The sequence below is a fragment of the Crotalus tigris genome, unplaced genomic scaffold (genome assembly GCF_016545835.1).
Source record: "Crotalus tigris isolate CLP2741 ecotype Arizona unplaced genomic scaffold, ASM1654583v1 scf7180000017792.2578787, whole genome shotgun sequence".
Classification (NCBI taxonomy): Eukaryota; Metazoa; Chordata; class Lepidosauria; order Squamata; family Viperidae; genus Crotalus; species Crotalus tigris.
In genome coordinates, this window is record NW_024096639.1 from 2322500 (window position 1) to 2339774 (window position 17275).

The 17275-nt window shown below is 34.3% G+C and overlaps 1 protein-coding gene across 2 annotated transcripts in view; it reads right to left on the bottom strand.

The window, feature by feature from the left end:
- Positions 1-208: 208 nt before the first annotated feature.
- PAX3 (paired box 3) overlaps positions 209-17275 on the bottom strand; it is a 95230-nt gene continuing 78163 nt past the window's right edge. For both annotated transcript variants that reach the window (XM_039342471.1, XM_039342470.1), the window contains exons 7-9: positions 16294-16508; positions 3466-3712; positions 209-1800 (exon numbers count right to left, since the gene is read on the bottom strand). In XM_039342471.1, the coding sequence (XP_039198405.1) occupies positions 1766-1800; positions 3466-3712; positions 16294-16508 (497 nt within the window). In that variant the 3' untranslated portion in view covers positions 209-1765. The remainder of the gene's footprint in view (positions 1801-3465; positions 3713-16293; positions 16509-17275) is intronic.

Consider the following 17275-nt stretch of genomic DNA (forward strand, 5'->3'; position numbering starts at 1 on the left):
CTAGTTGTCTTTTGGAAAAGTACCTTTGGGACAATCATGACCTGGGTGATTGAGAAAGAACACAATGATTTTTCCTCTTTTTTCTCCTTTTTATGATAAAATATCATATATATTTTGTCTGATGAATAGCAATGTTTTTTTAAAATCAAACGATATTATATCAATACAAGCTCACAAAATTCATCAACAAAAGCAGTAAGTGCTTAGCAAGTTTTCATAGCTGTTTATTCATTATAAATAGTAAATATTTACTGCGCTTTTTTAATATGAGATTTTTTTTTGTTTTTACAACACATATGTTGTTGATAGAGAATGTAACATAAAGATAGTATTTTGTTCAATCACTCTTTAAGACCGATGTGTGAACTAAATTCTATATCACGGGTGTCAAACTCACCACATCACATGACATGTCACGACATATCACGACTTTTTTTGCATTGCCGGAGCTGGGGTGGGCATGGCATCCATATGATGCAACCAGCCCAAGGGCTGGCAGTTTGACACCCCTGTTCTATATGATATCCTAGTTCTACTAAATTACTAATTTCATTGAACTGAACGCTAAAAGGAATGAATTTGTGCTCTACCTCACTCGCCATTCCAAGAATAAAGAAAAATAAATAACACTGCCTGCCATCTTCCTGTCCCTCCTAACATTTCAAAAGACAAATTTATTGACATTTGAAAATGTCACAATGCAAAATGTATGTAAACCTTAGTTTCCACTGAATTATATAGGATGCAATTGTATAATTTAAAATTACATAACAACTACAGAGACATAGTGATTTATGCCCTGTATTTTCTAGAAATAATGTAAACATAAGCATTTTAAATGTAGTATCTTCCCCCCAAAGTCCCCTTTGATCTAATGGAGATCATCCAAGCAAATTGTGACACCTCTACATACTAAAAGAGTGAAATATGTATTGTAAAAATAAAAGTACTTGGAAAAAATATAATTTCAATTCTATATATAATGCCTTGGATGCTGCCAAAGCTTGGTGAGGTACGCCATATTGCACATTGTTAAGCAGTCATAGAAATTAAAGTTATTCTGTATTTTTGCTTGTTTCTTTCAGGAGGTAACATGGACTAGGAAAATTTCAAACACAAACAATCTTGCAAAACTTTTCTTCATGTTACAAAATAAGTCATTTGTTGTTATGAAGAAAAGTTCTTTTGTATGTGACACTTAGCAACAACAGGATTACAAAAACAAGAAGATAACCAATAACTTATTTGTGGAAGTCTCCAAACATCTAGTCTAGCATCCTACAGACTTTAACATTTCCTTTCAAGGTCATTTTCCAGTGTGTTAAACAAGGTTCTTCAGCCCATGCTTTGCAAATTGGGCACTGTCAAAAGTCGGCACTGAAAGTTTCAAAAAAATGTTCTAATTTTGCAGCATTCAGATCACAATGTCCAAGTTAATCCATGGATCTTCATCAGTCTAAAAATGGAATGCTTACTTCAGCCCAGCAATGTGAAAATGTTTATTATTCTTATTTGTTCTTAGCTAATGCCATAGTGAACTGAACTCTTATTTGTGATACTGCTTGTGGTCTTTATTTTCTGAGCTGCTTTACCCAATCTGTTCAAACACCTTATTGAAAGCACTGATGAGAAAAGAATAGTCCCATTTATCACTAGTACGATCTCTGCATTCTGGGCCTCATTTTGTGTGAGAAGATTGCTCCATTCCAAATACTGGAATGAGACCAGGACCAAGACCAACTTTAATGTGAAATGGACCATTCACTTATGCAATATCTGGCTTCAGATAATGAAAGGCACCTGTAAAAAATAAAAAAAAGAAAGAAAGAAGAAGCATAATAAGCTTTTAAAGTCATGCTATGACAACCTCACAGCAAGGGGCAGTGTCAACTACAGGTTGACATTGTCATATTTAATACTGATATATCAAAGGAAAGGGACTAATATGCTTATTCTTAGACAAGTTTGACAAAACTCTATGTATCTGGGATTATATACTATAATGATTCTTGAGCTGACCTCATTAAGAACATGTGTTTCTAATAGTGGAATGCCAGTGGTTATTTCATTTTGGACAACCCCTCTGTTTTACCTAATGGCAATCAGGTTTCATGTCTCAACAATTAATAACATCAAGATGTTGTTGACATCACTTTAGAAAATAATTATGCAGCAGAAATGTTGCTGAAATAATTTACCGTCATTGTAGTAAATGTATCTAACTGTACAATAGGAAGAAAATACATTTTATTTGTTTTATTCCAAGCAAATATTATATTGTATTATTAAAGATAATGTGTATCAAATATATCTCTTTTACTAATGTGTATGCATTTTATGGTTTGAGAAGCATCATGACCCCATCAAGTTTTAATAGAATTTGATTTTTTTAAAGTAACATGTTTCCTATCTCTTACATTTCAGTACAATGGTGAAATTCTTGTTGCTATATGCCACAGTCTTTATTATAAGATCTGGCTACCCATCAGATTTTGTTGAGAAAGATATCACTTTCCTTCCTTTCTCCAAGCCATTGCTGGATTACATTTTTAATCCCACAAACAATATAGAAAGCTGGTTAGGAAACAGCAAGGTCACTGAAAATACAATAGTTTGCTCATGCACACAGCATCCTCCAAATCATCAAGAGATACATCAAGACAGCCTTCCCCAACTAGGTTTCCTACAGAGATCCTGAATGGCAGCCTCCACCATCACAGCTAGCATAGTCAACATTACCTGGGAATATGTTAGCTAGGATTGGTAACTGTTCATCCAAGTTATTTGAATATGGCCAGGCTAGGAAAGGATTGATTAAGGCATTTTATCCAATGTGGTCAAGACAATATAAGTACAATTTTACTGATCTGGTTAAAGGCTAAATTTTGAGTATCCATGGGGAAAGAAGGAAGGGGAGGCTAATCATACAAGCACCTTGAATAAATACTTGTTAAGATATCTTGACACAAGTATGTAATCACATAATTTACACAATTATATCATTGTGTTGTCATCATTTTGGCATCATCGGGTTTCCTGCAGATGTTGCTGGGTTGAACTATACTTATCTGATCATCACCATGTACAGTAGAAAGGACCAGCCTCTAAATATAATCAGTCCAGATCTAACCTCCCACAGGTTTACGGCTAAATATTTTTCATAATTTGACCATAAATTGCTCCAACCTTTTTTCTAACTGCTTAAGGCGGTATGCAAAGTTCTCCTGCCTTCAATTTTAGCTCAACAATACTGACTTTGTTGGGGCAGACAATCGAATTCTGCTACTCAGTTAGGTTGCCCAGCCAAAGAGAGTTTTGAACTTGGTTTCTCCCAGTCCAAACCAGCACCTTAATTGCTCTGCAGTTGATGATTGTTCATTGTTTGAATGATTAAAAAAAACAGAATCTATGATAAAGACATAGATTCCAGGAACACACATACATTGTTGATGACTTAATACTCACTTTGTCCATATTGCCCATACTGATAGCCTGGGACAGGATCCATACTGTAAGCAGTAGTGCTGTATGTTGGTGGGCAGTATGACTGAGATGTTGGCAGGCTATCTAAACTTTTCATGTGATCTAGTCTTTGACTACAGCTTGCAGATACTGTGGTGGTTGGCTCTAAACCCCCAGTTAAGGGTGACAAGGCGTAGTCAGTTTGGGGTTGGTGAGGGACTCCTCCATGGTTAGTTAAGAGGCCCATTACCTAAAATAAAAAAGAAAAGGAGAGAAGGTGAGGTTAAGTGGTAGAAAAACTATATTTGAAGCAATCCACAAATTACTTTATTATTTTTGTATCTATTACTTGATTTCTGTATAGACACATCACATAAATGTCAGCAATAACATATAACTGGCATTTTATTCTAATATACAAACATTCTGTATTTGATCCCAGAAAATGTCTTCTTTGGTTTTCTAATGTGTGATCACAATGACATCTTTTATATGTAACCAAATGAAGTTTTCACCAAGATTATTTTTAAGTACTAATATTCTATAATGTTAGTACTTTAAAATTTTATTATTTTATTCTTTATTGCTCTGTAAAAAAGAAAAAACATTTGTTTAACTGGTGGAATCTGGTTTTCCCATTAAAGAGTATATGTTGTTTTCCAGTCACATGGTAGCAGATGCCCAAGCTGTAAAAACCAGTGTGTGTCCTGATCAAGATCAATATTGTGCATATTATAACACAGATACAAACCTTTCCGGTATTTTATATTCTCACACAACAAAGAAGGACCAAGCACAGCCGTTCTGGCCCCACTCTTTTGTTTCCCATCCTTGCCTGTTACCTTGTGTTGCAGACAAAGATGCTTGTCTGCTGCCAATGACATCCTTTAAAATGCTACACAGGGCAAAAGAACAATAATACCAGCAAAGAAAAGACAGCATCAAATCTAAGCTACAATTTTCTTTAAACTTGATTGAGAAATTATGGCTTTAAATTTACAAGGGAAACTAAAACCAGTTGCAAGATCAAAGGTAGTCAAAAGAACTAGAAATGCCCTGTGGAGGTTCAAAGAGAGATGTGTTTGGTTTGGTTGTTTTAATCAACAACCTCCCAAACATTTAGACAACAAAAGTCATTAGCTGTAGTGTATTTTTATTGTTCTTGAACATTGAACTGAAAATCCTTTTCTTTAAATCTCTAATGTGCACTGCAAGGCCTGCATAATGCATACTTTGCAAAATACTCACACACACAGTATATAGTACATATACATATAGGTATATATATATACAGGTTTAGTAAATAAAAGTTTTAACATTTTTATCATTTTTATTCTCTTCGACTATTTATTGATTTTAATATATATATATATATATATATATATATATATATATATTATATATATGTAGGTCTTTGGTTATTCGGGTTTTCTCCCACATAAAATTGGAAGTGTCTTGGCGACGTTTCGGCGAAGTCTCATTCGTCATCTTCAGGCTGGTGCTTTTGGCTTCGTGCTTCTAGGAACAAGAAGCCAAAAGCACCAGCCTGAAGATGACGAATGAGACTTCGTCGAAACGTCGCCAAGACACTTCCAATTTTACGTGGGAGAAAACCCGAATAACCAAAGACCTACGTACAAACACCCGCGAAAACCTCAGAAATATATATATGTTTTCTGAGGTTTTCGTGGGTATTTGTATGTAGGTCTTTGGTTGTTCGGGTTTTCTCCCGCGTAAAATTGGAAGTGTCTTGGCGACGTTTCGACGAAGTCCCATTCGTCATCTTCAGGCTGGTGTTTTCAGCTTCGTGCTTTGAGCAGCAAATCGAAACGTCGCCAAGACACTTCCAATTTTACGCGGGAGAAAACCCGAACAACCAAAGACATATATATATATATATATATATATATATATATATATATATATATATATATATATACACATACACATGCAGAGAGAGAAATAGATTATAATTTATATTATATTATATTATACTATATTATATTGTAATCATTGTCTTATGTTAATCATATTATTGAACATGCACCACAGCACTTCTTAAACTTTTCAAAATCATGGGACACTTTTGTTTTATATTAATGAGGAAACCCTATGATTTTTAGAGTAGCTTGTTTTGCAGAAAACAGGTATGAATTTGCAAAAATAATTGAACCATCTACTTTCTTGAGCACTTTAGCAAGTTTACAATACAATATTAAAAATATCCATAAAATTATTTTAACCTCTAAAAATGTGTTGTCTTTTTAACACAACTGTCTCTTCTCAGAAAAAGCCCTGTAGAAGAGGAACATCTTCAACTGTCTTTTTAAAGAATAAAGAATGGATGTCATCAATGGTAAATTTGATTTATAATGTGTAGTTATGACTGAGGATACTGTTTTCTGATTATCCATCACCATAGTATCTCTAGGAGTAGAAGCCTCTATAGATAGCTAGTTTCTGTAGTATGGACAGATTTTATCTGGAGAAGAATCTTGAAGATGGTGAGGCTAACATTATCATAGTTTCTCTGAAGCTACAGAAATACAGTTAGCAGATGTTATAGACAGTGATTCAGGCATTTTTTCTTAGATAGGAAGTTAGGACCACACTGAGTAGATGAAATTTTCAATTGGACCCTTCACTGTAAATGAAAATCACCAGAGTTCATTCAATGGCTACAGCCTTACTGAACTTGGAATAAATCCCTGTATAAACTCACTGGAATTTTGTGAGTTGCCCGATAAAAACTTTTGCCTTACATGATATAAATGCAAGCAGCTGGTATACAACTTCAAAGTCCAGCGATTCAAAAAACAACAACCCTAATCTACAAATGCTGTTTACTCTCTTTTTTAAAAAGCAAAATAAAACAAACAATAATAAAATCCCATCCTAAATGTCGCAAGCCTGTTAATATTCAATAGATGTAGTAAATTAATTTGGAAAACAGCTGTTGAATTCATAAATTCCATTTACTACTTTCACTAATTAGATTTAATTACATGAATTCCCCAGTTGATACACTGGAAAAGAACACGATTTTAATATTTTTCCTCTACAGGGCTTTGAGGGGGGTATTGTGTTAAAAACCCAGGAATCAGAGATTTTTAAAAAATGTTATACATTTTATGGGTATTTTTAATATACTATTGTTAACTTGCTATAGTTGCTCAAATAGGCAGAATGCAAATAATTGCAATTAAATAAGTATGTCAACAGTTTCCCCCAAATTTAATTTTGCAAGTTATTATAACTCTGCAATTTTAAGCTCAATGAATATACCACAATTTTTAGGAGGTCAAATTTTGCTGACTCAAACTAATTTTATAAAAAGCTAATTTTATACTAAAAAATCAAGCAGAATTTACATTTTCAATCCATTATTTTTGAATAAATCTGTAGTTCTGCCTTTTATTGTGTGGCCTTTCAGTATGCCAGTATTTCTTTTGAGTAGCTTTGAGTGGTATTTTGGTCCATAATATCTGTGTGGGGTAGAGTAGAATTATGCTTTAAAAGACTTCATTCAATTTAGCAAGATATTACGATGGTCCTCTTTTCTGTTCTAAGCTTTGTAGTATTTGGAATTCATATTTCATTTGTAACAGGGATTACTCAGTTCCAGATTCTTGACAGTCATTTTAAAATTTGCTTCCATTTTGTCTAAATTTAATAAAAATACAAGCAGATTAAATTAAATTAAGTTTTAATCATTATTATCAAGTATAGGTGTTATGCAGTAGCTTTGAGGATAAAAAAAAGTGACATCACTACTAAACTGGACTGTTTCAGAAATATCTTCAGAGGCTTTCAGACTTGTGCTGCAGTTGATTAGCATCTAAATAATTAGATTTTTGGGTCCATGCTGTTTGAAAGTCATAAGGAAAGTAGCCTAAAGGCAGAAACTCTGCCTTGTGATATGTGTCATGACCTTATAGCACTGGAACAAGGAGTAACTGAAAGGGCACTGTTGGCTTTCACCTAAATGCTTGGGCTAATGGAGAACTTATTCTGAGACACATTTAAAAGTTTGTTTTCCCAAGGAGTCTACAAGGGATAAATAATATACACTATGCTTCCCCAATGAGGTATCTTCCAACGGCACCTGCAGTTTTCTTCTTTCCCATCCCAACCAGTATAGCATACAAAAAGACATTTCCAGTTCCTGCATTTTCTAGTGATATAAATTCAGCTGTAACAGATTCTTTTTCTAAGGTTGTGCCTTTTCTGGAAAAAAATATATCAGTGCAATTTAGTTTACTGTTATTTTACAAATACGTGAAAGTGGCAAAAATAGGTGTCCTCAAGTTTGACTCCTAGTGAAAGCATCCATGCGGTTTTCCTGGCAGCAGTATAGAAGCTCTTTTTCCCACTCTCTTGTTGTGGGATTAAGTTATCTATTTATTTGCTTCCTAGTCTGGTCAAAAGTCTTAGCCTTCAGAGATAGTCCCCATCCAAGTACTAACTAGGATAGAGTTCACTTTGCTTAGCTTCCATGGTCAGTCAAGGCCATCTAAGTGCTGCCACCTACTGAGATTTATAAAAAATATGAATGGGGAAGAGGTGTCTTTACATTATTTACTTATTTGTTAAATTTATTTGCCACACTTTTCGCTGTGGGGCTACTTGAGCTTGACATGATTCCCAAGGTTCTTACTGCTGCTGTGGTTGGTTTTCTTTTAAAAATTGTATTGTTGAAAAGCAGACTTCTGCATTCATTATATTAAAGTGTTATTTTAGCAAATCTGATAGAAGAAAGACCATACTATTTTGAAGTTCTTTTAAGGCAACATTGTTTTATGTATATTATATGCATCATACATTTTAATATTAATCTTCTTTGAACTTCCAAGTATAAAAGAAAAAGAGAAACAGATATGAACTAAATCTATTCATGTGTTAGCTGTTTGGAATATGGATTCATTCCTGTTAACTGCTTCAGAAAGAAGGGGGCGGAGAAAACCTCAGAAGTTCAGTCTAACATGGAGTTTATTTGTTTCCCTGACAGACTTCATTCAGTTTTTGTTTACATATCTGTGTAAATTTCAGCTGAATCAAATGTATTATTAAATTGGATTCTACTGAAATTAGATGAAAAGTGAAAATTGTGTCCCTTTAATCAAAGATCAAACTCTTTGATTTATGTAATTTTTATGTAACTGAAGCAAAAAAGTAAAATGAAATATTTCCAATGCAGCAGCAATTTTTCTTCACAGATAATACCTATATATTTATTATGTTTATTAATTACATCCACTGACACATAAATATCTAGCAAGGAGTTATAAAATATAAAACAATAGAGTAATAAAACAAAAAAATATCACAAATAATGAAAATGAAATATAACATGAATACTGAAAATAAACATTAAACATAAAGTCGTAATGGTACAGAAACGTGTAGGTACATTCAAATAATGAAGACCGTTACTGATTTTGGAAGAAGTTTCTACAATTTAGGTGCTGTTGATAGCGGGACCACTCTAGAGAGGTAGACATTTATCTGAACTCTAATCAGTGCTGGGAATGAAATATCAGATGACTTGTAATTAGGGCACAACTTCTGATTTCATATAAGTAGTAGGCCTCAGCATATAAGTTTAATAAATAAATATGCACTACTGGGGCACAACTATATTATGAGCTTATATACAGTACAGTACTATTTATTTAGTAATAGTTTCATTTAGTGATGAAAAAGCAATTTTACAACCACTCCTCACATTTACAATCATTGAAGGTCTTTAAAGCAAAGCAAAGAAAGTAAAATAAGCCCAGTTTTGGGTTTACTTAGTGACAGTTTCACTATATAACCAAGTTGCCAGTGCCAATTGTAGTCACTAAATGTGGATTACCTGTTATGTAAAAGCGTCTGAGATGGTGACAGCACTTGGCTGACCTTCAAAAACTGAATATATTAGAGCCCAGGTAGGAATTAGATGGAAGACATCAGGGATCCTAGGCAGTAGGCCAGACTAAAAGATTGAAAAGAAATTCCACTAGGAAGCATGGAAAATCAGTTCTGGATCATTGTCAGGAAAGTTTAATATCTTTCTTTCTCTCCTATATATTCATCTCGTCCAAGTGTCAAATTTGATTCAGGATCTAAACCACCCTTTTTACCCAGCTCTAGTTTCTCATAGGATATGGTGGGTGTATAATTTTAATTAGATTGAGCCTTTCAATAGTATTGATTTACAACATAATTGCTATGTTACTTTTCTACATATATTTACTATAGCAGGGAACTAACTCTTCTATGAAAAACAGACAAATATATACCTTTTAAAAAATATGTCGTGGGTTCCACTTTCAGTATATAATATAGAATTCCCCAACATCTATCAAATTATTAAACAGGACATACCTAGTCTCAATGATGCAAATTCTGTTATTTCAGTGAAATATGATGTCACTTAATAGGACTGGAATTACCGCAATGCTGACATACTATTAGCATTGTAAAATCCTCACATGTTTTAATTCATTTACGCATGCTTGCATTTAATATGCTCCGTAACTATGTCTACAATGTAATTGATGGGAGGCAAGCATGTTCTGTATTTGGAGGGTATTTTTTTCCCTCGCTCTCTCCTTATCGTGATTGAAACTTTTAATGAATCAACACCAAGAAAATTATTGGTACTATTAAAGTATTAAGCTGAAGTGACAGGATCATGAGTAAACTTTAGTGGAGTTAATGACACCCTCTTATCTGACCCTGACACATTTGCAGCATGTAATTTACAGAAGCTGTGTCCAGGGAATCTTGAAAAATGCTCCTAAGGATGTCAGGGCATGGATCCATTTTAATGTAAAACAGATGTGGGTCACATACTCTCATTCATCACTGCACTGAACATTTCAAACTACTGCTTAGATGGATGGCATTACCTGCTGTGAACCCTTTTTCCCTAGGGAAACCCACTTCACCATTTACCTTAAAATATAAAAAAAAAAAACATACCCTTCTCCAGAAAAGAGATGAAATTCTGCAGATTATCTCACTGATTCACACGTGCCAATAAATCCAGTTTTTAGAGTTACAATCAATTATTATCTGTTAAAATATTTTAGGTAAATCACCATCTCCCAGATTCACTCCTTCATTGCATCCACCTTACGTCTTACTCTTTTTATCCCTCTTATTGTATTGTCTTATTGTTACACTGCTAATTATCTATTCTACCCGTCCTCCAGATATTTTGAAATGATATTTCATATACTTAAAGAAATAGATTGGCATATATAAAAGATGATACTGTAATAGTGATTTTGTGTATGCTGTGTAATTACTTTTTGATTTCCTTCTTTACTATAAAGATTAGATATGTGATTCACTTTAAACATTCAGGAAGCACTATATAATTCTCCTTGGCTTCATTAACATATATTATTTAATCATAGATAGGTAGTCAACTTACAACAGTTTGTTTAGTGGCCATTTGAAGTTACAACGTCACCGAAAAAAGTGACTTATTACCATTTTTTACACTTACAACTGTTGCAATATCCCTTTGGTCATGTGATCAAAATTCAGATGCCTGGCAACTGACTCATACTTATAACGGTTGCAGTGTCCCAGGTAGTGTGATCTCCTTTTACGATCTTCTGACAAGCAAAGTCAATGGGGAAGTCAGATTCATTTAACAACCATCTTGCTTAGCAACAGAAATTTTGAGCTCAATTGCAGTTGCAATTTGAGGACTACCTGTATTATTCAAGTGCGCTAAACACACACAACAAATGAAGGACCAGCCACATGCTTTCTATGGAACTCAATGCAGATTCTTTTTCCAAAAGTCCCTCTTTGGGGGAGATGGACAGTCAGAAGTGTGAAAATAAATAAAATGGGGTTTTTTTTTACAAAATTAAATTTAACAGCAAGTAACCAATATAAGGGCTACGGTTTTCAAGTTGTTCAGTGTTTTTCTCAAAGTTTGTACTTACTGTAGTTTGTTAACCCCTAGATGAATTAAAGTAATAGAAAAATGACATACCGTGATATAGGAGAATTTGACAAAATCTGTAAATCTTTATATGAACTTCTTAGATTTAGATTAAACTAACTTTGACTACAATGCATTATTTTATATCCAAAAGCTTCAGTTAGGTTCATGTATCAGGCTGTCAATATTCAACAATTTGATCTCAATCCAAAATATCCAATTTTAAAGAAAAAAATAATACCATTCTAAATGCCAGAGGTAAAGTCTACTTCACTTTCTTTAGCCAAAACAAGCATCATTTTTTGTTTCTTTTGTTCCCATCATGAGAATATGGGAGGAAGGAATTCTGCACTGCTACAGATGTCATAGTGTATACTTTTTATACAAGTTTAAAACTGCAGAAGAATCCACAATTCACTATATTTTGCCTAACTCCTCAGTAGCTCCTGAAATAATGTTATAAATGGCAACATCTATGAATTGTCACTCCTAATTATTAAAAATGACATAAAATAATAGATCAGAGGGACTTTTTCAGACATAAAAATATTTTTTAAAATATCTCTATCACTTTTTTTCATATATCAATGCATATATCTGATCCAAATTATTTTGGTTTCTCAGATATAAATCCTCCCCGGTATGTCTTCTGAAAACAAACAAATACAATAGTAATAAATTAAAAATGATCTATGATCTATGGTCTAGATCATAGAAGATTTTTTTTAATACAAGATATCCATTCATTCAGTTTAATGTGTTTGTGGTTCCTACCTATGACTCTTGGCTTTTTAGACAGCAATAATACTTTTTAGCAAATAACTTGACGTGTGTTCATTGATAAAACTGCAAAGGTATGTTGCAATATCTTAAATGTTGAAATCCTAAGCAAAGCAATAAATAAATGAATAAATGGAGAGTATTGTACACTGAATTGTAACTGTCATTTTTTTTAAAAAAAAAGAAAATGTTAAGGAAATAATCTGATATACCAAATCAGCAGTGTTATTACATTCACAGCAGTAGTAGCTTTGTCTCTGTGCTTTAGGCTTCACAAATGTTTATCAAAAGAAAATGATAAAACTTTGTCTCATTTGCAGAAAAAACAGCAATAGTCTGAAAGTTATTGTATGAACTTAGAAAATGTAATTAAAAAGCTGACATTAAATATACAGTTTATATACGTACTATACATGATGTCTGAAACTTGAGTCGTGGCAACTTGACCTTTTTTTTCTTTTTGTTTTGAAATGTTTGCTGCTTATCCAAGTAACTTCTAAACAGCAAATGATTCAACTTCCAGACAATTCTACCTGAATGACTGAAAATCTTCAGCAACATGCTATACATGGTATATTCAAATATATAATTTATATAAATTACATATATTATATACCTCTAATATCCTTTCTGTCCTGTTCTTGGGATCACAGAATGGAAGAATTTTTTAAAAATGTATATAACTGATTTGAGAACCAGCCTTGGCAACTGAATGCTTTCTATATGTCTTCAACCAGAGCAGCTATCCTTACTGACTACCTACAAGGGGTGATACTTCCATACGTTGAAGGCTCCAGGTGGCAAAGACCGAATGGAACCTTGACACAATTAACCTTTATTCCAGCAAAGATCAACCATTTATGGCAGAAGAGCTCTTACCACCATCAGGTATTAATGACTAAAACAGATACCAGAAGAATAATCAGTCAAGCTGATGAGAAATACAGATTTGCTCTAAATCTGAAAGAAGTTGAGATGTACAGGTTTAGAACTAAGCCAGATTCTTGTTGGTTCTTCAGTATAGATTAAGAGATACTTTATACCAGCGGTTCTCAACCTATGGGTCGTGACCCCATTTGGGGTCGATCGACCATTTCTCGGGGGTTGCCAAACAAGGCGATCCGCCATTTTTCCCCCTCAGGGGGCAGCACCGCGCATGCACACCGCCGCGCATGGGGGTGCTGCGCATGCGCACCGCTGCGCATGGGGGGCACCGCGCATGCGCAGCACGTTTGTGTGACCGGGGTCGCCGTCACACAAACGTTGAGAACCACTGCTTTATACTAATGTGGTACAGGACCAAAATCTGTTTTGCAATTTCTCAAAAGATGCCTCCTACCCCTCACCTTCTTTGTAGTCTTTATTTAATAATATTTAATTATTAGACATGAGAGAGGGTGCTATTGCTGGCACAGTTTTTAATGTTGCATATCTTTTCATCACTCTGAAGATTCTATGGCTCCAAATTTCTTCCGCCAAAACTATGGCAGAGAAATTGGACATATTATTTATTTTAATGTTTTCAGGGAAAGAAGAACATTTTCAACAAGATTCTCGCCCTTTTAGTGATTAGTATCCTAATGTCCAGTAAATGAGTTGCCTCATGACTTCTCTCCTTGGGATTAAACTGAAGAATGAGGAGGAGGCTGCACACATACACACAATGAGACAGACACAGAACCCACCCAACCACCCATCTACACATATATATGCAATTTTTGCAAATACAAAATTCCTTTTACAACTTAATATTCTATGAAACCTAGTTTTACCTCAACTTTAAATAAGCTATACTGTGATTTCAGCAATGTCTTATCTTCAGGTAACTTCATTTAGCGCCTGAATTTAGACTGGAAATGGATTCAAAATGTTGACATTTCAGAATTTCTGAGAAAACAAATACTGGGCAATGATGGAGGTTTTAAAGTTTCAAACTTTGATGTTCCAGAATCTCTATCTTACATTAATAGCATAACATTAGTTTTTATGAGTGTATTGTATGTACACTTGTATGGGTATTAAATTTAATTCTCTATATCACTGCCAAAAGCAGATTTCTGCTGTTTTATATTGAATATAGTGTCTTCTCAAATTAGTTGTGCAACCAGTATCTGAAATAGCATCATAATCAATTCTTGCCAATATTCATAGCAATAAATTTTTAAATATTATGCCTTTTGTATGAACACTGTATTTCTTAAGCAAACAGCTCCAGACTGTTCCATTTTATTAACTCCTAGATTTATTTATGAGACTTATATACCGCTTTAAGTGCAAGCACTCTCTAAGCGGTGTACACCAGTAAGCAATGTATATATATATTTACATTGCCCCCAACAATCTGGGTCCTCATTTTACCTACCCCGGAAGGATGGAAGGCTGAGTCAACCTTGAGCCGGTGAGATTTGAACCGCTGACCTGCTGAACACAGTCAGCTAAAGTGGACTGCAGTACTGCACTCTAACTGCTGCGCCACCTCGGCTCAGTTTAGTCATCAAAAAGTGATTGGTTTATTTAATGGACTATTAGGGACATTAACTATAATTGATCCAAATATCACTGAACTTTTTCATTGCTCTTTCACGATAATTTTGTTTCCATTAAAAGAGAAAACATTAATACATTAATGATCAACAGTGTGTTGATTCTAATGCCAGAAATTATGGGCTACTATAGCACCATATAATGTCAAGTCTTTGTTAAAGACTACACTTAGAAATTGACAATCTTGAAAACCCTGTTACTGAAAAATATATCAACTTGTTTTCACATGGCAGCCTATCTTTCTTTTGCTAAGGTCTAAAGCCATGCAGTTTTGTATTCCACTGTGTGCTATAGGAATCACTGAAACTTAATTACATTTACTGTTACAAAAAATAGTTTATGAACTTTTGCCTTCAGGCAAAAATGTTTATTTCATTGCCTTTGCTATTCATCCTTTTCAACTCTATTGCCTTTGAACTCTTCAGCTGCACAGAGTTATCACCATGGTACAGAAACCAGGAAGTGTGCTCTGGAGATGCAGACCTCAAGTTGCAGAAAATGAAAAAAGCAAAAGATATAGGAGTCGTTATTTTGGCCACCCTTTGTGCTATTAAAATCTCATTTTCTGCCTATTAGAATGCCCTCTTACTGCTTACGCAGTGGTGATAGTCAGTGATTAGTGTGTAATTCAGTATAATTGTCTTTTCACTTTTCATTTGTGTCATTCCAAGCTTCCTTCTGTTTTTTTTAACCCCACAGAGAAAGAGCAGAAAGAAAATAAAGCTGTTAAAATTCTCACATCCCTGAAGAGATTTCCTGATTGTAATTATAGATTGCTTCCTCCCCCAATTCTGTGACATTGCTCAAAATTCAGTGGATACTTCTCCAAAACACCTGTGCTAAATCCACACTAATAGAATAAACTGCAGAATATTTTACCAGAAACTAATAATGTCAAGCTGAAGACTTGTGCCAGAAGAAGGAAGTTTAACCAACCTTTTCTGGCACTCAATTATCAAGGCAATTTATTAACATGATCATCGAAGAAAATCTCATGCACATTAGGAAAACAATTATGTCCTTCAAGTCATTATAAGCTTCCTGAGAGCAGTAATGCTCTTAATTTATGTATTCATAATTTGATTATAGCTCAGCTTAATGTGGATTGCTCATCAGCTGAGGTAATGAGCAACCTACTCCTAAGGTTAAATTTAAACAGTACATATCTTTTTCATTATTTTCATGACAAAGAATCAAGACCAAAAATCAATGACTCTGTAGAGGTTTTTTTTTTTAAGAAAAGACAGGGAAAGGGAAAAAAATCAACTTTAAAAATATATATTATGGAAACATCATACATGCCTGACAGCCGAATACAAGCAAAAAGGCTTTGGGGTTGCATTATGAAACATTGCCTTAAACTAAATATAAGCTATGACTTTTGATTCTGTCAGTAGAAAAGGAGGAGGGAGGAAACTAGCAAACTGGAATCATGTGGCTTATATAAAGAATACTTTATGGTTTAAATTTGGCAAATCATTGTATGATGGCCTTGGGGAACAGACAATTTAGTTTGGGTATACAGCAAATCCTGTGTCTGAAAAAGCAGGACTGACCTGAGGTGAAAGGCCATTGCCAATGGCAGGGTTCATAGGATTTGAGGGCCCAGAAGGAGGCACAAAGCTGTCTGTATAGCTGGAAAAGCCGTGCCTTGTGCTTGGTAGGCAGTAGGCAGAGCTACTGTCTGGATTTGAAGGAAGGCTGCTTTGGTGTACCGTGCTTGGTGGAAGAGGCTGAGGTCGGTGAACTGTACTGCTTGGGTCTGACACAGCTGCAATGAAAAAGGGACACAGGTATGAATTTCCTCATTTTCCCATTCAAAAGCCAAACCTAGATCATAGAAAGGATCACCCAGACCAGTTCCCAATATTCAAAACCGTTCAATGTTGAGTACACATCATATGTAAAACCATTATATAACCTATTCTGTTTGGTTTAGCTTATTCAAACTTAGCTAAGCTCATTCTTAGGATCACTTGGACTATAATGGAAGAGCAGGTTTTGGAGATTGGAGTCATACTTTTGTTTCTTACATGTCTGCCTTCCCCTTTGCGCTTCACTTCCTTACACATGTTTTGAGTCAGGAAAACCTTAGTTTTTAAAAATAGATAAGTGATACAAGGGAAAGAGAAATAGGAAGAAGGAATCAGGGAAGGGAGTCCAAGATATGAGACCAATGACAAAAGCATTAGGAGTACACTGAAATTTTGAAAGAAACTTATCGAACTATTGAGATAATTAACATATTATAAAAAATATAAATCATCAAACTTTGGAAGGAAGTCATTAATTTAGGAAACTCTCAGATTGATCACTTTCATATGATTCCAAGTAACTCTAGGACTGTATCAGTAAACTGTGAGACTATAAGAACTTATGTGCAATGAAACTATTAGGAGAGTCTAACAATAGATTCAAAACTCTGAGTTTGCTCAGCTATAATTCAGAATTCCTTGTTTAAACAACAGAATCCATGACAACAACTGATTTTAAGTTTTCTATAATAAAGCACATGATTGTTTAATAAAGTTTCAGGGC